The sequence below is a fragment of the Cricetulus griseus genome, assembly GCF_003668045.3.
Source record: "Cricetulus griseus strain 17A/GY chromosome 1 unlocalized genomic scaffold, alternate assembly CriGri-PICRH-1.0 chr1_1, whole genome shotgun sequence".
NCBI classification, from domain to species: Eukaryota; Metazoa; Chordata; class Mammalia; order Rodentia; family Cricetidae; genus Cricetulus; species Cricetulus griseus.
Window position 1 is genome coordinate 20,890,205 of NW_023276807.1, and position 20,485 is coordinate 20,910,689.

The 20,485-nt window shown below is 35.2% G+C and overlaps 1 protein-coding gene across 1 annotated transcript in view; it reads left to right on the forward strand.

Annotated features, from left to right (window-relative positions):
* Positions 1–20,485, forward strand: part of Adgrb3 (adhesion G protein-coupled receptor B3) — a 697,729-nt gene that overhangs the window by 256,204 nt on the left and 421,040 nt on the right. The window contains exon 4 of the mRNA XM_027392824.2: positions 3,716–3,880. Coding sequence (XP_027248625.2) covers positions 3,716–3,880 — 165 coding nt within the window. The remainder of the gene's footprint in view (positions 1–3,715; positions 3,881–20,485) is intronic.

Here is a 20,485-nt window from a genome sequence, read left to right on the forward strand (position 1 = left end):
CCAGTTAAATTTGATCACAAATCAATACCTGACCTAGTCATTCTAGAGAATTCTAATTTTTGTATAATTTTGTTAATGAACATGGAGCAAGTAAAGGACAAATTCACTATTAAATTAACTCTTTACAAAATGTGTGAAATGTCAGTATTTGAGCTTGTATTTGTTTGTGCCATGAAGGAAAGTCACTAGTATGACAAGTGACTTACTTTTCACTAATTCACAAATTCTTTTATCCAGATACACACTGGATCTTTTGCAAATTTTTTGTTGTTTTGCCTTTTTTAATGGCACGTTATTGTTTTAATTTTATTGTTATCATTTAGAATAGAAACATATGGAATATGCTTAAAGTAGATTGGGAAAGGTAGAGAGCAACAGTTAATTCTTTAGTTGCTGCCCCAGCTGAATTTCATCTCTATATTCCATTCCCGGGTTCTCAACCCATGTTGATTGAACACCAGCATTTAGACCCTGATAAATCTTTGTTTCAAGGGGGCCATATGGCTCATTTGTGTGCTTACCAGCTTCGCTGGCTTCTACGCACTTGAGGCCAGTAGCATTTCATTTCCTTATAAACCGGTGCAATCCAGACTGTCTATGGATATCAGCAAATATCCCTGTGAGTGGAGTTACCTCCAGTTGACAATCATTGATCTGTAGACATTAAAATAGGCAAAGGAATGATTTTTTAAATGAATGTCATCTATAACATATTTATTTATATTTATAGCAAAGCTTCTACACTTAAGGGGTTATTTTATATATAATGAAATCGAAATAATATGAAAATTTACAGATGGTTACTTCAAAACCTGATGATAGTGTTCTATACATTGTATATATTTCATTTTCTCTTTGGCTTATACAAAGTAGAGATATGACAATATATCTGGTACCAAAGATTAAGAAGAAAACTATAAAAATGGATGAATTTGTTGTAAATTAAATAACTTTAATAGTACTATTTTTCAAATTCACTAGATAATTCATGAATTTTTATAATTTGCTACAAAATAAAGGATCTTTTATAGCAATTTCACATTAAACTAAAAACTTGATCTTAACATAAAATTTATTAATAGTCTCTCTCATGTAAACATTGTATAGTTTAACCATTATAAAACATGTGTTATGATTTCCTGTCAACTTAACATTCTCTAGAAATGACAAATTATAATAATTTCTCCTCACATAAGAAATTAGAAACTTAAATGATGTAACTGAATCACAAAACCTCCATGTATAACAATAAATACAAGTTAAATGCCTAAATAATGTTAATTCTCTGATTCTAGTAACAGGATTTACCTAAGCTGATAAGGTTCTGTGGCAATTTTTGTGGTTCACACAGGAAAATTTGCAAATTCAGCAATTTAATATTTTCTAGCATTGTGCTATGTACATTTAGTACTATAGTAATTTGATAAAAGATCATACATATGATTCAGAAGCTACAGTGAAGGTTTGACTAACAAGTGAGTCTTTGTGGGTACTACACGTGGCGTCCTCTATGTCCAGAACATCATGAGAGAACCGGGCATTGGTGGTGCACAGCTTTAATCCCAGCTCTTGGGAGGTAGAGGCAGGCAGATCTCTGTGAGTTCAAGCCAGCCTGGTCTCCAGAGTGAGTGCCACCAGGATAGGCTCCAAAGCTACACAGAGAAACCCTGTCTCGAAAAACCAAAAAAAAAAAAAAAAAAACATACAGTGTCATGAACACTTTTACATAGTGGAGAGGGTTATCATTAGTTTGAAAAGTTTGGTAACAAAATACATGTAAAAATTGATAAAATGTAACCAAAAATATATTCATAAACATTAGTTAGAGAAATCCTTCTATGATTGATATTTACATAGATTTGTGCACATAGGTACACATATTTAAAATCTATATAACATGTGTACATTGCTAAATGCAGATATTAGATATTCTGTTACCAGTAGATACTAACTAGCTTTAGTTTTCCCAGATTGTCATCACGAGGTAGATGAAGAAAATAATAACTTGCTGCTCTCTGTGTTACTTTTGCTAAGTATTGTTTTTTTAAAAAGACTTTCCAATGACTTTCAAAGTATCGTTAAATGACTTCCATTGAATTATACTCTAATTGGGTTGCTGTTTTCATTGTTGAACACATTTTCACAACTTATTGCAATAAGGAAACAAAATAAATAGAAAGAAATGATATACCTCAATATAAAGGTGTTATTTATAAAGGTGGAATTCTCTTGAAATTTAGTCAGATTATTTGCATTACAATGTAAAATTCTGTGTTAATGTGTACTTTGTAATGCTTGGAGATATGTCTACTTATATACGGCAATATGAAACGTTAACATAGTTTATAAAGCTATATAATATTCTTTAAAGACCCCGAAAGAGCAGATATGAAGTACTTAACCACAAAACTATAGCAGCCTGTGGTAATGCACTGGCTAGTTAGCTAGATTTCAGCTTTAAGGTAAGAACATGAAGAAAATTCTAGAAATATTGCATTCACTTAGAAGGTACCTATTCCATTTTATATGGACTTACGCATAGAGCTACTAATTGGAGGAGGAACCTGAAACTCCTTCTGCCATTTTGGTGTGGGTCTGTACTCCCTCACTCCTGCATGGAGTGACCCCAACCATCCGTGCTCAAGACAGTGTGAGAGCTCTAAGGCACAGGCTCTGCATCAAGACAGAAGGTTCTCAAGAGAACACTCCTCCTGGCTTCTCTGTCCTCGCTTTATTTGTGAGGTAAATATCCTAGTGTTAATAATTAGGATGAGAGCAGTAGCTTGACATTCAGAAGAAGGATTTAAAAGTTGAAGTCCAGTAAGCTTACTTAAACTACCAGCATTTATTTACACAGCATCTAATACCCATTCAGAAAGAGCACATGGTATTGCTTCCAGTCATGTTTGAATTATAGAAAATGAGCTATTGGAAGCATTGGTATTCCCATGATTACTTTAATTCTATTTTTATGTAATCTGGTTTTGTTGTTGTTGTTGTTTTGGAAATGTATTTAGGTGAGTTTACAGTTCCATCAAGCTGTAAGAGGAGGGAGATTATCTTCTAGATCCATGGCTTTTAGAAACAGAGTGTTTTCCCTTGACATGGGGAAAGGGGGTGGGATGCTATAGGAGTAAATCCTGTGGTTGAATATTCTCCTACTCAAAAGATGATGAATTTACTTGCAAAATTTTATATGAGAAAAATATTTTAAATAATGCTAGCTTAAAAACTATTTCAAATACATATTACCAATTTTCAGGGACGTATTTTTCATTTTCTAACACAAAATATTTCTGAAACTTCATAGATACTAGAACTAAATTGGTCGTTAGCTATTTAAACACACATTTAACTCTAAAAGTTCAGTTCTGTTCTGAGGAATTTAATTTTTCTTATTCTTTAGGGGAGACCATGCTTTAAAATAGCTCATGAATGTTTTATCAAGAGAAAGAAAGGGGGATTTCCATTTAAAGAGGTTAAAAAGGGAATAGCTTAAAATTGTTGGTTCAACTGTAGAAGAGAAGCACATAGAGTTTTGTGATTTTAATACATTTACATATTAAATTTAAAAGTTTATGTTGATAAGAGTTTTGTGGAGAGTGAGTTTTCAAAATTTCTCCATATTGTATTTGATGATTTCTTTTCTTAATTATACAGAAAGAAGTCTTTGACTTTGATTCTTTGTGGCTGAAGCTTCTTTGCTTTATTACAGTACATGGAGTTTGGGAGGAATGGTCACCATGGAGCTTATGCTCATTTACATGTGGCCGAGGCCAAAGAACACGAACCAGGTCATGCACACCTCCTCAGTATGGAGGGAGGCCCTGTGAAGGACCTGAAACACATCACAAGCCTTGTAATATTGCTCTTTGTCCAGGTAAGCACATTTGGCATTTGTTGAAACTTGCATTAATATACATATACTTTACTTGGTGTACCTGACATATGTAATGCATACAGCTAATATTGAGCCTTGCTGGAAAAGTGTTTCCTCTAATCACTATCTCTTATCTGGATAAAACGGGGTAATTTCTCTGGTGCCTGTGTTTGTAGCTATGTACATTTTCTTGGGTGGCACCAATTGGTGTTCATCTTTCCTAAATTTATATGTATAGATTAATATTTTAAAATAATATTTTATTTGTTCAGAGTTGTCCATTGCAAAGAGTCACAAAGATTTCTCAGGTCTAAGGTGAGTCATTACCTTCGTATGTAACCAGGAAGAACTGGCTTAGAATTGTTTCTCCTTGTGTTCTTTACAACCATTCAGTCAGGGGAGGTAACTTGTCACTGACCATGTGACAACACTGCCAATATTTTCTGATAAATATCATAGGACAATATGTATAGTCTTCCATAGAGTGTACTTATATTATCATAATGTTTTTCATTTGCTTAATATTCCATCATCTGACTTTCATAATTCTGCCCATTATCCCAGAGCCAAGTTTCCATAACATTGTCATTTACATTATTCAACCATCAAGCAAATAGTTGAATAAAGAATAAGAAATTCTAATTTATGCTTTCAATGGGTGCAAAATTTAGGGAATAACTGCCTGATCATAAATGCATAAATGATAGACTCCTCCCTGAAGATATAGCGAAGACCGTGAATGGCAAATGGCTAACAAGAGTGGCAAAAGGCAATATTTAAAACAAAAATCGCTCCTTAGCTCTTTGAATGGTTTCTTGTTAGAGCAGTTCATAAACTACTTTGTATGAAAGCAACATGGTGGAAGATCCTACTGGTGCTTTCTTTAAATATATTTTCCAACACAGATTCAGTTTCTTCTATGCTCACAGATTATTCAAGTCAGTGTCCTATCTTATAAGGTAACCCTTCAATGTTTGAGAAATGACATGACTTGGTGGAGACCACTAGGAGAAGACAGAGGGAAGTAGTGGTAAATGGATGTAATACACAATGTATCCATGTATGAACTTTTCAAAGAAAAAATAAACACTTATTCTTACAGCTGTGGTTTTTCAAATGTTTCATTCTATTTAGAACTTTTTTTCACTTATGATCTAAAATATATATATTTTGTACCAACACAAGGAAGTCTCTTAACATCATTGTTTTATAACTAAATTCTGCCACATTCACTGACTACAAAGCTATCACCAGAACCAACAAGGTGCCTGGCATTGTCAAAAAGAAGACACACTCAGTAATTTTAAGAAATGAAAAATATTCACGTTATTGTGTAAAATGTTGAGCGAAGTAAGTAGTCTATATTAGATGTTGCAGTTTAATGGTTGTAACTTTTACCCTAACATTTGTTACTATCTTGCTGTTTGGGATCCCTTAGATATTATCTTATGAGATACAGATATGATAGGAAGTGAACCACTAGTAAAGTAAATAGTTATACTACTATGGTATATCTCCTTGGCCTGATCTGGAATACAGTACAGACAGATACAGAAAAATCACACAAAATCACAAATTACATCTGCCCTCACTACTGTAGGATTTAAGCTGTGATAGTGCATGGTGATTTTTTTTCTTAGTGAAATAATACAAGAAAAGGATTTTAGATCATTTCTTTTAAGAAATGTTCTTGAACTTTGTAAGATACTGTAAATGTGACATACAATGGTAATCAAATAATGAAATAGTTTTCACTTATGCAGTTTGGTATTCCATCAGATGCTTTCCATTAGGAAAGGTCCAATTTCTCTCACTACTTTTGAGGAGGGAAAGCCATCTGCCTGACATCTAAATGAAGAGAGAAGAAAGAAAAGAGTAGTTATAGTATTTCTACTTTAGTAACTGTCTTGGTTTCTCCCCCCTTGTTGTAGTAGAATACCATGACAAAAGCAACTTAAAGAAGAAAGGATTATCTTGGCTCATAGTTCAAGGTGCAGCTCCTCCTGATCAGGAAGTCAAGTGATCAGGGCTTTACAGGATCTCATCAGATTGCATGTAGTCAAGCAGCAGAGTGAAGTCAATGAGTGCTTGGTAGTTTTCAGATTGCTTTCCTACTTTATACAGTCTGGGAGCCCCAGACCAAAAAAATCATCCTGACAATAATTAAGGTGGGCCTTCCCACATCAATTAATGCAATCAAGATAAGCCCTCAGAGGCATACTCAAAAGCTAACCTTAATCTAAATAATCATTCACAGGTATGCCCTAAGGGTTATCTCCCAGGTGATTGCAGATTCTGTCAGGCTGACAGTTAACACCATATCCAGACTACATTAATATCTTGTCTGAGAACCCGGACTGCTATTGATGGGCAGAAGCATAGAGCAGCAGCAGGAGTCAGCTTGTTGAGGCTTATTATGAAAGAGTTCGTGTATGGCCTTAGTGTTTAATTTCTCTGTGGTCTGTCTTTCTTATCTAAACCAAGCTAGAACATTGTCCAACCTCCCTTATTGTGGTTGCTGTTTTCTCTGAAATTTTATTGCTGTAAGTACTTGAGCATTCAATCCATGGTGGTGACCACTGACATCTTAGAATATATAAAATTTCTCTTCAGTGTCCTTTCTATTTAAGAAGCTTGGTTGCTGGTATTCCTCCAACACATTACAGTGAATGTATATTCTTTTTCATATATATATATATATATATATATATATATATATATATATATATATATATATATGAAACAAACATTTCATATATATATATATCATTCCATTTCCTCTAGTTATGTTTTCTACATTTGTTTCTTTATCTTAATGTGATGTGGTGATGGAATTTTGTACTCTCATAAAGACATATTTAATTTTATGTTTTTTTCCTCTTTTATTGTAATTCTTACTCCCTGAGACTTTCCAAAGAGACCTTTTAGAGAGAATTAGGAAGGGCTTATTGAGGGATTTGGGCTTGTGTGTTAAGTAATTTGGTGAGAATTTAACCAAATTCTGCATTCTATGTTGTTAGCATTCTATGTGATTGGATGTGATATACATTATGTAGAGAAAGGGGAAGATTTTCTGTAATTAGTAAAGAAGTACCCGTCATTCATGTTCAATGAGACATGAACGTTTTGTGCTGTGGGTGCTTGTACAAGGAAGTGAACATATTGACAACAATGTTCTATAGCTCTGAACTGATACCACAGCCTATCTCCAAGCATAGGCAGGCTGTTAACAATGGTAGGATCTAACTATGTCAAATCCATCTTTGAATGATTTTGTTATTTATACTTCTCCTATGGGAAAAAGCTTGTTATTAGTGGGTTTGACTTTTATTGACATTTAGCTACATAATTATGTCAGATGTGATGCCCTTTATTTATATTGTATGACCAATATGAAAATGATATGTTGAATGTCCCAAAATAAAATCATTCCTTTGAAATTAAACAGTTCTCATAAAATCTTAAGTTTTTAACTCAAAACCTCATTATTAACAGACATATAATTTTTTTTAGAAACACAAACTTATGTATTGTATACACTTTATTTATGAATATACATTATAAATATACCTTGGCATATTTTCATCTGTTTTTGAATCTATATGTTTTAAAAATCATACTTATACTGATATTTCTAGTTGCAGTTCAGAAATAGGCTTCATTCTGTATTTCCCACCTTTAACATACTCCCTTTTCTACCTGACAAACCTGGCTCTTTTTTGTTTCTTTAAATTAGAAAGAAGCTTGTTTTACATGCCATTCCCAGTTCCCTCTCCCTCCCCTACTTCCCTGCCCCCCACTAACCCCCCATCCTATCTCCTTTCTGCTCCACAGGGAGGGTGTAGTCTTCCATGGGGAATCTCCAAAAATCTGTCATCATTTGGAGCAGGGTCTAGGCCCTCCTCCATGTGTCTCAGCTGAAAGAGTATCCCTCTATCCCCATAGATTGCTGAGGCCTCCTCACTGACATCCACGTTCAGGGGGTCTGGAACAGTCCTATGCTGGTTTCCCAGCTATCAGTCTGGCGTCCATGAGCTCTCCCTTGTTCGGGTCAGCTGTTTCTGTGGGTCTCCCCAACCTTTTCTTGACCCCTTTGCTCATCACTCCTCCCTCTCTGAACTGGATTCCAGAGTTCAGTTTTGTTTATCTGTGGGAAGACATATATTATTTTCCTATTAGCAGTTGAGGATGAGAGGAACTAGTGATTCAAAATTGCCCTTGTTTGTTGTTTCAGCTTTGACATTTCTCAATCAGAAATATATTTGTGTAGTAAAGTACAAATAAAATAGATTGAGAGTAACTGATGTATGATTGACAGCTAGAAGACAAAAATACATGAAATATCTGTATATTCTAAATCTATATATCTACAAATATGTTAGATATATTCTATATATATATATATGTAGATTCTAAATATATCTATATAGAGCGTATATACTATATAAAAGCAAATTGAGTTGTTTAATTTAGTGGGAAACAAATGGTCTGGAAGCCAGAATACATTCAGTTCCAATTCTTAATTAGTGATGTTTACTTATACACAACATATTGTTGCCTCATTTTTCTCATTTACAAATTGAGCTCAGCATCTATGTGACAGAAATGATCTTATTAAAGTTCAGTAGAATCACTGAAAAAGTATAAATGATATGAAGTGGAAGATACTTTACAAGATTTGCATAAGGATATTAATTTAACATTAGGGTCTTTCAGAGGAGAAGTCAAATAAAGTCAAGATGTAATTTTTGAGCTCTGTAGCCTTATCCGTAGAGTCTAAAAGAGTCTTCCCCTAGGCTTGTGCAAATAGTCACCAAATGCGTGTCTGTCTGTGGGGCTGAAATGTCCTTGTGCTCTCCTGTTCAAGAAATTCGTTCCTGTGAAGCCAGACTCCTGGCAGTGTAGAGTTTCCCCAGGGCTAGTTTCCAGGCACATTTGCATATATTTTTTTTTTTTTGCAAATTCTGATAGGGAGCAAGCTGTATACAAAGGATAGTTGCCCAGGAAAACCCCTGCTTTAGTGTCCTGCTGACCTAACATTTTGATCCTTAGCATTCACAGGAGAGTAGGCTGCCTGTCCCTCTGCAGGGAGCCCTTCTGGTGACACAGTGAGTGGAAAGATGCTAAGCACTCCTGTGCACTTGGTTCAAAGGTCTGTAATTCCCTCTGCTTGAGGATGTAACAATTTGATGTTAATTGCTGCCCCATTAACCTTTTTTTTAATTAATTTCTATTCATTTAGTATTCTGGTCGGTTTCATGGGGATTATGTATGTTTTTATGTCATTTTGGGTTTTAAAACCATATCAGTAATCTTTAAGTTCATTGTGTTACTGCTTCCCCCACCTGCTCGGCATGTTAGCTTTCTCCGTATCAGTCACTGACTTGTATATGCATTCCTAACTTCTAAAAATAATATTATATTAGAATCCTCTCTTATTATAGTTCATTTAAAATAGGAAACACAGATTTATTTATTTATTTATTTATTTATTTATTTATCATTTGCCTTTTCATTTCCAAGGCAAGAAGTCAAGCTTTTTTTCAAACATTTGAGCCTTGTGTTATGAAAGGATCTTTCACATTCCTGGGTGACTCCTAACTAAATGCAAATCTGAGCTCCCTGGCTTTTCCATCATTAAATCAGACAGCTTTACAACCAGATGCCAGGATTCTTCTGCCCACAAGTGCTCTCTGTCTGATTCCCTCATTCAGCCATATTCAAATAGAATCCCTGCTGAAATAGTTTTGATGTCCAAAATAAACAAGATCTAATGACTAGGATGGGATCTACCTTACCCATTCTGTGACCTTAACTACTCTTGATCTGGATATGGAAATAGACTAAAAACTAAACATTTACTAAGGCATCTAATAAAATTTAGTAGGAGACAGTTATTATTTCTTCCAGATTGAGTTGGTTATATCTGGCAGGATGAAGTCCCTATTGCAGCACAAATAACAGAGATCTAACAATTCAGCCTTTGCCACTGCAACTCATCTGGCCACAGAAAATGGGGTAGTTTGTCATATTGCTGAAATGAAGTGTAACTGTCTCCTGTGATTTGTAAGGAAGCACATGGCATAGTGCTCACACTGTTTGGTCCCTCAGGTTTCTCCTGTTTCAGAATAAAGCCTTATTGTTCTCTGTTTTCATTCACTGTTGTAGAATGGTTCATGAAGCAACAGGAGTTTTTAAATTGAAAGATAACATTCATTTGAAAAGTAAAAAAAAAATAAAATAAAATAAAACTAAAGTGCTTGTAATGAAATTGAAAGGAAATGAAAAGGGTTTAGAAAATGATGACTCTGGCATTTCCTAGAATAAATTATGAGGTCTCCTGTGTCATTTGAAAAAAAATGGATTTCTATGAGGAGAGAAGAGAGGAAAGAGTTTTATATTAAGTAAAACATGAAGGCAATTTTTTTTATAATTTCCACTCATGACACTCTAAAGCATATCAGAATGTGTGACTCCTATCTAAATGTAGTTCGTTATCCATCAAAACATCTTTCCACTTTCCAGGCCAGTGCTTTCCCATTGTGTTCCTTAGACTCTGGTAACTACCATCCCATTTTTAAGATCAACATGTTTAGATTACATACACATACAAAGTTATATGATAGGCGTTATTTTGTATCTGGCTTATTTTGCTTAACCTAATGATCTCCAGTTTGATTCATGTTGCAAACCACAGGATTTCATTTGTCTTACTGATGAATAATATTTTGTGTTTGTATCAATACTTTCTTTGTTCATCCATCACTTGATAGTTTCCATTTCTTGTCTCTTGGCTCTTCTTGTACTGCTACAAGAAACAAAGGAGTACAGGTGATTCTTCAATTTACCTATCGTTGGATCATGTTCCCATGATCATATTCCTATTTTTGAGGATAATCTACATTTTCCATAATGGATGTACAAATTTATATTTCCTCTGACAGAGTGTAAAGATACTATTTTCCTTTCTCAACATTATTATAAGAGATGATCTTAATGTATGAAAAGTATATTTTATTGTACTTTTGATTTGGGCTTTTCTTATTCTTTTTCTATATACATCCTAGACATTTGTCTGCTATTGAAAATTTTCTAACTGGAATGCTTGACTTTAAAAAAAAAAACCCTTTGGTTATCTTTTCAATGTTTCATTATTGCAGTAGTTCCTTAAATATTATGGATGTTAACTCCCTCTCATATGCAGAGTTTGTAATTATTATTTTTTTGCATTCAGTACGTTGCCTTCCCTTTCGTGATTGTTTATTTTACTATGCAGAAACCTTGCTTTTATGTAATCTTACATGCCACAGTTTTGTTTGCTCTGATTTTTGTCCATTGCCATATTGAGAAGAATCTCCACTATGTTTTCTTCTAGTAGTTTCACATTTTACATCTAAGTCTTGATTCCACTTAAGCTGATATTTGAAAATGGCAGAGTCTAGTTTCATTCTTCTACCACTAGGTATCCAGTTTCCCATTACTTTTTCAAGAAAGGCTATCCTTTCAGCAACCATGCTCTTTAAATGTAGTTAAAAACTCTTTTGGCTGTAGGTTTATGGATTTAGACTGTTTATGTGTTTCTGGTTCCATTAGCCTATATTTATGCCAATATCATGCCGGTTTGATTATTGCAGTCAACAACACATTTTGAAAACTGACTTTGGTATTTTGCTAGGTGTATCAGTTACTTGTTGTGAAAAAGAAACTGGTAAAGGAAACTTTATAATGAAACTTTATAAATAAAGGAGGAATTTATTTTGGCTCAAAGTTCAAAGGCACAATAGTATATCATGCTAGGGGAATTCTTAGGAGCAGCATCTAAAGTCGGCTGGTCATGTTGCATCCACAGTCAGGAAACAGGACAATTAGTGCTATTTATTAGCTTCCTTTCTTCTTGGTTTTCAGTTTAGGTCCTATAACCCATGGTTCTCCATATAAGGTGAGCCTGTCTACCTCACATAAGCTGATCTATGCAATTTCTCATAAGCACACCCAGAGATGATTTCTGTGGTAAGTTTAAGTACTACCTACTTGAGTATCAAGATTAAGCATCACAGTTCACCAGACATTATTGATTTGATACCAAATATGTCACCTTTAAGCTAAACTCTTCCACTCTTTATCCCTATGTAGACACTTCAAAATGCAAAATGCATACTCAGTTCAACTTTTAAAGTCCCCTTGTTTTTAATATTTTCAACATTTTTATAAGACTTAATATAATATCTTAACATAAACTCCTTTACAACACAGGGACCAGCGAGATGGTTCAGGAGATAAAGGTGCCTGCCAGCAAGCAAATTGAGCTCAGTTCCATCCCCAGAACACACAAAACAGAAGGAGAGAACTGACTGCCATAAAATTTCTTATGACCTCCATACACTCATACATACTATGGCATATGCCAAACAGAGCAATAAATAAGTTTTTAAATTAAAAAATTTGTACATTAGTAACATTCAATGATTGAAATAAACATTATATTTCCAAAAAGGAAAAAATGGAATATAGCAAAGAGTTATTAGACAAACACCCATCAAGACAAACAACAAATTCTGCAGCTCTGTGTGTATCATCAAGGGCTTATGATGAACTCATGTGGGCTCCAAATGTTTTGTGTGGTACCAGTTCTCTACCATTCCTGCCTTAACACACTGCCTGTCTCTTGACACAAATCTACATCATACCTGCAGCCTTTGTTGGAAGACAGTTCAAGATCCTGATAGCTGAAGCATCTGAGGGTCACTATTGCAACTCAGGCTTCATTTTCACAGCATCATAAAGTGGCCTTTGGAGCATCCTTGAGGGACTCTGACCCTTCCACAAAATGCTTAACCTCTGCACCTCTCTGGATCTGGACCTAAGACTCCCCGATTCCTTCAGTCTTTCATCTGTCATGCCTTCCAAACTAGTAAGGTATGGACAATGTGCCAAATTTATCTATCAGCTCAGGGTGAAGCATGCCCTCTTAGATCACAGCTGAACTGGTTCTGTGTGCTAACCTTATGGGGAAACACTGTCCTGTGCAGTTGTTTTTTATGAAGGGAATGTCTTCAGCTGCATTCTCAGTCCAAGCTTGTTTCTTTCAAGGGATTAAGCATTTTCATAAGATGAATGCTTCTGTGAATGGGGTCTTTTCCTCCAGATCGCTTTCCTGTTTTCCCCAGTGCAAAAACCTTGTTTCTCATTTATAACACTAGTCTCTTGCAATTACAGATGTTTAGTCCTTTGTACCCTTCTTGTTTAAATTGTCAAACTTATTCTTAACATCTTTCCTTTCAAAACCTCACAAATTTATTATATTTTGTTCTTCGTTGTTCTCTCTCTCTCTCCTCTCTCTCTCTCTCTCTCTCTCTCTCTCTCTCTCTCTCTCTCTCTCTCTCCCTCTCTCTCTCTCTCTCTCGGGTGGGATTGGATCAGTGTACAGTAATCGTAAGTCAGCCTGAGCACTAACTTATCTTGAAATTCTCTCAACCAGATAAGTAAGTCAGTCACCTCTAAGCTTAGTCTCACTCAAGAACTCTGCACATGGATTAAATACAGCCAGATTCTTTACTAGAGTACACAAACATAGTTCCTAACCCAGTTCCTGGAACAGCCATTGTTCCCCTCTTAATCCACAGAAGAAAGTCCTCCACTGTCTACATTTATCTATAAATTCATTTCTTTCATCCTCTCATCCGGATAACCCATCAAGCTCTGATTACTGCATTCAAGGACTTTTCTAGCCCAAAGTTCATCATGTCAGGAAATATATGATGGTGGGGGCTTGACATAGCTGCTCACATTTTGTGTGCAATCATAAGCAAAGAATGATGAATACTTTTTCATTTTTATTCAGTCAAGGAATTCTGCCTGTTGAATGGTTCTACCCATATTTAGAATAAGTCTTCCCCTTTAAAATAACCTAGTCTAGGCAGTTCATCACAGATATTCCCAGAGATATTGTTCCATTGTTATTTCAAATCCCAAGTTGGCTCTCTCAGTATTAGTCTTCACATTACGGTTTGTGTTGAAACTGCAAGTCATTTTGTGTGATCTGAACATTTTGACAGTATTCGTCATTCTAATCCAAAAACTCAGGATGCCTTTCTTTTTCTGTATGTTCTCTTCAATTTCTTTCAACAATGTTCTAAAATTGTCATTGCAGAGAGTATGGGACAGCACTGTTAATTTTTGTATGTTGATTTTGTAAGCAGCAACTTTGCTAAATTCGTTTCTTAGTTCTACTTCTCTTTTTTTGAGAGTCTCGGTTATGTGTCTCTGTAAGACCATATTGTCTGTGAACAGAAAGGATTTGACTTCTTTGTTCTAGAATATTCATGTAACTTATTCTTTCTTGATTGTCTAGACATCCAATGCTATGTTAAATATATGTAGAGAATGTTAGCACCCTTGTCTTCTTAGAGATGTTAAAGACAAAGCTTTCAACTTTCCATATCCATTTAGTTCAATTTTAGCTGTTTGCCTACTTTGTATGTCTTTTATTATGTTGAAAACCCCTCTTTACATTATTTTGAGGTACCCTACTTTTATTACACTGAGATACCATCCTTTTAAACCTGATATATTAAGCATTTCTATCTGGTAGTGATTTTGGCTTTTGTCAAATGCATTTTGCTACTGTTGAGATGATAATATAGCTTCCATCCTTCATTCTCTCGATGTGCCCTGCCATGTTTATAGATTCTATTATGTTAACTCACCTTCCGTCACAGGAATGGATCCAAGTGGAGCATGTTAATGAATTTTTAATGTGTTATCATAATCAATTTTCTGTATTATCAAAATACTTTTGCTGGATGATTTTGCTTCTATGTTTGAAAAAGAAAATTAGTCTAAGGATCTCCTTCAGTGTTGTGTTCTTTTCTAGTTTTGAAATTAAAGTAATGGAAAATACATCAAATATTTGTGTCTTTGTAAGTGTTCAGTAAATGTTAAGAAACCAAAACTAAGTCAACTCTTATAAAAGAAAGCATTGAATTGGGACTTGCTTACAGTTTTACAATTTTAGATGTTTTGTCTATTATTATTGTATTAAGGAACATGGTGGCATGCAGGCAGGTGCTAGAGGAGTAGCTGAGAGTTCTACATCCTGATCCACAGGCAGAGAGAGAGAAAGAGAGAGAGAGAGAGAGAGAGAGAGAGAGAGAGAGAGAGAGAGAGAGAGAGAGAGAGACTAGGTGGACCTGGCATAGGTTTTTAAAACATCAAAGCCCACTCTCAAAGACTCACTTCTTCAAACATGGCTGTGCCTCTTCCTAAAGACCATACCTCCTAATCCTTCTAATCCTTTAAAAGAGTTCTGCTTCCTTGTAACTAAGCATTCAAATATGTGAATGAGCCTATGGGGGTGGGATCATTGTTATTAAAACCACAACAGTTTTTAATAATTCTCTCTTCTTTAATGCCTCATAATAATTTGAGAAAGCTTAGTATTTCTTCAAATGCTTGGTAGAACTCAGCAGTGACATATGGTCCTATTTTAATTTAGTTTTGTTTGCTTGTTTGTTGTTGCTTGGTATATTCATAAAAGTCTTAGTAATGACTCAGCCTCATTACTTTTTATTGGTATGTTTAGGTTTTCTAATTCTTCTGATTCTGTCTTGGTAAGAAATGTGACAATTATTTGTGCATTTCTTTGGGAAAGGCAATGTTCTTGCTATATATGGTTATTCACACTATTCCCTACATGTCCTATTAATTTCTGAGGTATCATTGTAATGTCTCCCTTTGTATCCCATGTTTTATCTGAGCCTTGTTTCCACTTAGTCTGGCTTATGCTTTGCCTACTTTGTTTTTCTTTCAAAGAGCCAGGTCTTTATCTTGCTAATATTTTATGTTGTTTTCTTTCCTTGCTTGATTTGGTCTGTCATTTATTTCTGCCAAGATTGCTCTTATTTCCTTCCTGCTATTAACTATGAGGTGAGTTTGTTCTCCATTGTTTGCTGCAATGCTATTCTGTTTATTTCAGGAATCCATGCTTTGTCTGTATAGAAGTTGACCTCTGTGAGTTTCTAATTCTTCCTGCTTTAAGTGTGTCAGCCTTTGTGTCTCTGTTTTTAATTGGAGAGATGTTTTATAATTTGCTTATGGATTTAATGTTTGACCCACTAATGCCTTTTCATAATGACTTTGATTTCAATCTATTTCATTTGCTGTAGATATAGCTACACCTTATATGCTGTAGGTATATGCCCTAGGTATAACTACCCACTATATGGAATATTCTATTGTGTTTTTCACTTTTAGCCTATACAAACCTTTAGAGGTAAAGTGAGCTAGTTATAAAAAAAATGATATTTAAAAACAATTTTAAATGATAAAGACCCCATTTTGAAATTATTTTAGCTGTGTGTGTGTGTGTGTGTGTGTGTGTGTGTGTGTGTGTGTGTGTGTGTCCATCCTCCCATGGCTAGAATTGCAGGTGGTAATAAGCTGCATGACATACATCCTGGGAAGCAAACTAGGGTTCTCTACAAGAACAGCTAGCATTCTTGACTATTGTTTCATTTTTCCACCTGATGTACAGTTTTAAACAAAGTTTATTTCATGCAATAATCTCTCTATGAGCTTCTAAATTCAATATCATAAACAGAAATTTTCTTTTTAGTGCTATGTATCTCTCACTTGTTTGGAAACTGGTCAAACAGCCCAATAATGGAATCTTCCTATATGAGTTAGTAAAAGCATCTGCCTGGTTCTTCATTATGGTTTCTATCAGCTTACCAGAGAGCCTGTTAGCCTCAAACATAGTGAAACATAGTACAGAACTCCAATTTCTTACTTCCAGGGTTCTTGCCCCTGTGTAATCTAGCTTTCACAGAACAACAAACTACTTCAGTTTTCGATGTGGATTACTTCATATGCCCACTTTTACATTCTTTTATAGCTACACATCTTCCTTGGTCACACAGCCTTTGGTGTGATTTCTGGCTCCCATCTATTGGGTGAATCTATCTTCTATACTTTCTGGTCTCATGAGCCCCCATATGCCCTAAGTTCTTCTCTTCTTTTCTGATACAAATTTTCCTGGTCACAATAGTTTTCATTTACATAGAGTTATAATAGACTTTATAAGCTGCCTCCTTTAAGTGATGGGAATCTGCCATTACTATCTCCCAGAAGAATTGACAGAGGATTCCCCATATTGTGTTCAGCTTATCAGTTTGTTTTCATAACTTCAAGATGAAAGTCTCCCTATCCATATATGTATACTTTTTCATAGCCAAGTAGATACGATCATGAGAGCAGGGCTTGATAATTGATCATGAGAGCAAGGCTTGATCAATCTTAGTCAACACAGTCCTCCCATGACCCTGAAGAGCAACGTCAGTGACCTCATACATTTTCTGAAACCCCTTAGTTAATAGTGGAATATGAACTTCCTCTGAGGTTTTGGAGTTTCCATTTTACTAACTTGCCAGGTGTCAATTTTCATGACAGAATACCAAGATATGAATCAGAGTTCAGCAGAAATAGTTTCATAACAGAACAAATCATTGAGATCTATTCAAATTTCTCAGGTTGCAATGACTCTGCGAGATTCATCTCATCCCTGTGAGAAGCTCACAGAATTCATTGAAATGATTCTAGGGAAGAGGACACACTGCTTGTCAGCTGCCTTCTTCAAGAGAAGGTCAAGTACAAGCTCACGATGGGTGTTGGAAGGGAATCAATCTTTTTACCACTTGTCTCTCCAGCTAAACTTCAGATTACAGAGTTATCCACTTCTTTTCTCTTGTTCCAAAAAGAATGTTGTTTTTCAGTCACTGGAAGCCTGGATCTTAATAAATGGCTTTGAGATTTAAATATCCCAGCATTTACCCCTGAAAGATAATGTACATTCTCTACTAGGGATGCTTAAAAGTCCAAAAGAGAGTTTAATTTCTGCTTCTCAGAAACCCGTGATCCATTGTTTCCCTTTCAATAAAATGAGACTACCAGCTCCTGAAATGTATAGGTGCAGAGATCCTTAGAAGATAGTAGTTAATATTTTTAAATACCACGACATTATATGAAACTAAAAACAGATAGCAGAAAACATTATAATATGGTGAGATCTTGCTCTGGCACTAAAGAAATTCATGTGTATCTGTGGCATGTGAATCTTTTCTCACTCACTTTTCTGCTTGTGTGGTAATGTGGCCAACACACACACACACAATGCACATTGAAATTTTGTACTAAAATTCCTTTCTTCTTAATATGTAGCAAGTTATTTTATCAAGTCAATTATTTCAGAACAGCTGAAATTATTCAATAAAATGACCTTCTAACTAATAGTGTAAAATAAAACAGAAATAAAAGTCCAGGTGATTGATATATCTTCAATTTCATTATTTTTTGTTGTAGTTGATTTTGTAAACTCAACTAGTCAGACCTCAAATTTGTGTTTTATGGATGTTTTGACAGTGTTCAGCCTCAAAATGTCCCTCAAGTTTCTAATATTAACTCATCCTTGAATATTACATAAACCCCAAAATATGTACATTAGAAAGTATTGAACAACTCACATTATGAATGCATGAAATTGAAATGTTTAATTCCTAACTGCTGGTAAGAAGACATCTTCTATGGGGAAAAACCAAATAAGTCAAAGTTTTAAAAACAGATTCTCTCCTTCCCCTAATCCTTTACCAGCAAGATCTTTTTTTTAAAAAAAATTATTTTATATAGAAACAAAATCTCAGTTAGATTATCTTCTCTCTCATGTCCAAATTTGACTAGCTTATTCTTATTTCCATGTCTTCTTAGCTGAATGTTTTAGGGTTGTGTGTGTTCCATTGTGTTTTGTTTTATATTTTGCTTTGCTTTGCTTTGCTTTGCTTTGTTTTGTTTTTGTTTTTGTTGCTGTTGCTGTTTGGTAAGGAGAATGTAACCACAACAGTCAGGATGAAATATGGTTAACTCTATCTCAAATCAGAACCTCTAATGATGCCAAACAACCCAGTCCTCTGTTAGCTTAATTCAATTGACATCATCTACTTTATCTCCACTAATTTTGCTTTCTGGATATTGAAAGTTAGATGTGGCAGAGCAGTGTTGGCCCACACCTTTAACCCCAGCACTGGGGAGGCAGAGACAGGCAGACCTCTGTGCATTACAAGTAAGTCTGGTCTATAGAGGAAATTCAAGGACATGCTACAAAACTACAGAGAAACCTTGTCTTGAAAAAAAAAATTGGGCTGTGGTCTGGTGGCAGAGGCAGATGGATGGATCTCTGTGACTTCGAGTCCATCCAGCCTGGTCTACAGAGTGAGTTCCAAAAGATAGCCAAGCTTACACAGAGAAACCTTGTCTTGAAAAACCAAGAAAAAAAAAAACAAAAAACAAAAAACAAAAAACACTTAAGTGTGAAGCTGTATACTCCTTTATCAAATAGAATGTAAGGTACATGTCATGAATCTTAATTTTTCAAGGCATTCTAAAGTTGCTTGGAATAGCATAGTTTCATAATGGATACTCTGGCTGAGTTTTCTTTTAAAAACAAAATCTGCAATGAATGTGCATTCAGCCTGAAAGCCAAAAGCAGAGGATACATTGATAATTTATAATGTCCTATTGATTTACTAGAACTTTCGTTTTGTCTGGCAAGTGTACTACATGGTCAGATAAGATTGTATCAGGTACTTTTAATAAAATGAGACACTAAAATTACATGAATGGAATGATTAAATTGGCATTTTGTGGTTTTTAATCTCACACGGGGTTTATTAAGTACAGCAAGATATCTATTCAACAACCCTATCTAATAGCTACACATGAGGCTTGAAATTACCTACTCACTCTGTCAGACACTGGTTTGCCTGGAAGGATTTTCACAGCAATATTAGCTTCTGGTAGAACTTATGACTGATGGTAAGTTCCATTTCAGCTAGTAGTATTGGAAAAAGTAGATCTCTATCTATGAGTGCGTTTATAATTTTCATATGCTAATTTGTACATTTTAATAAGGTGTTTTGGGTTTAATATCTGCTGTGTTTTGTAGCATTTGTCAGTTCTGTCTCCTTTGTGTAAATCAGTCAAATCCCACTGTCCTAGAATTATCCTTTATACAGATAAGATCCTGTGAAACCCTGCAAACCTCATGTGTCATGGGAAGAATATGGTTGCTTTTGACTTGTCTACATGCATAATGTAATAATTTTTAAGATACCCTGAGGTTGGAACTTAGACTTTTCATTTCTCCCATCATCGCCCATCGAATATCAGATAGCTGGTTCTCAAAATCATTTGAGTGAGTGAGCAGGTGAATGAAACTCTATGAGTCAAATGCAGTGATCCGCATTCCAGCCATCAGACACAGGATTCCTTGGAGTTCCCTTGTTTCCTTTGTTTAGCTTCCAGATTCTGCCCTTTGTTTCTCTGAGCATCACCTCTTGGTAGCCTCCTGGTCTTTCCAATTCTCTGTCATCCAGGCTTAGACCCTCCCCTGTCTTTTTTCTCAGATATTTTCCAAAGCCTGCAGTAGCTCTGACCAGCATCTTCTCCATTTAGATACTTCAAAGCTTCCTTAGTTGCCTGAAAAGAGTGCCCCCAAAATTTTAACCCAGCTGCAAAACCTGACTGTGGCCTTTTGACCAATCTCTTCTGCCTTGCTTG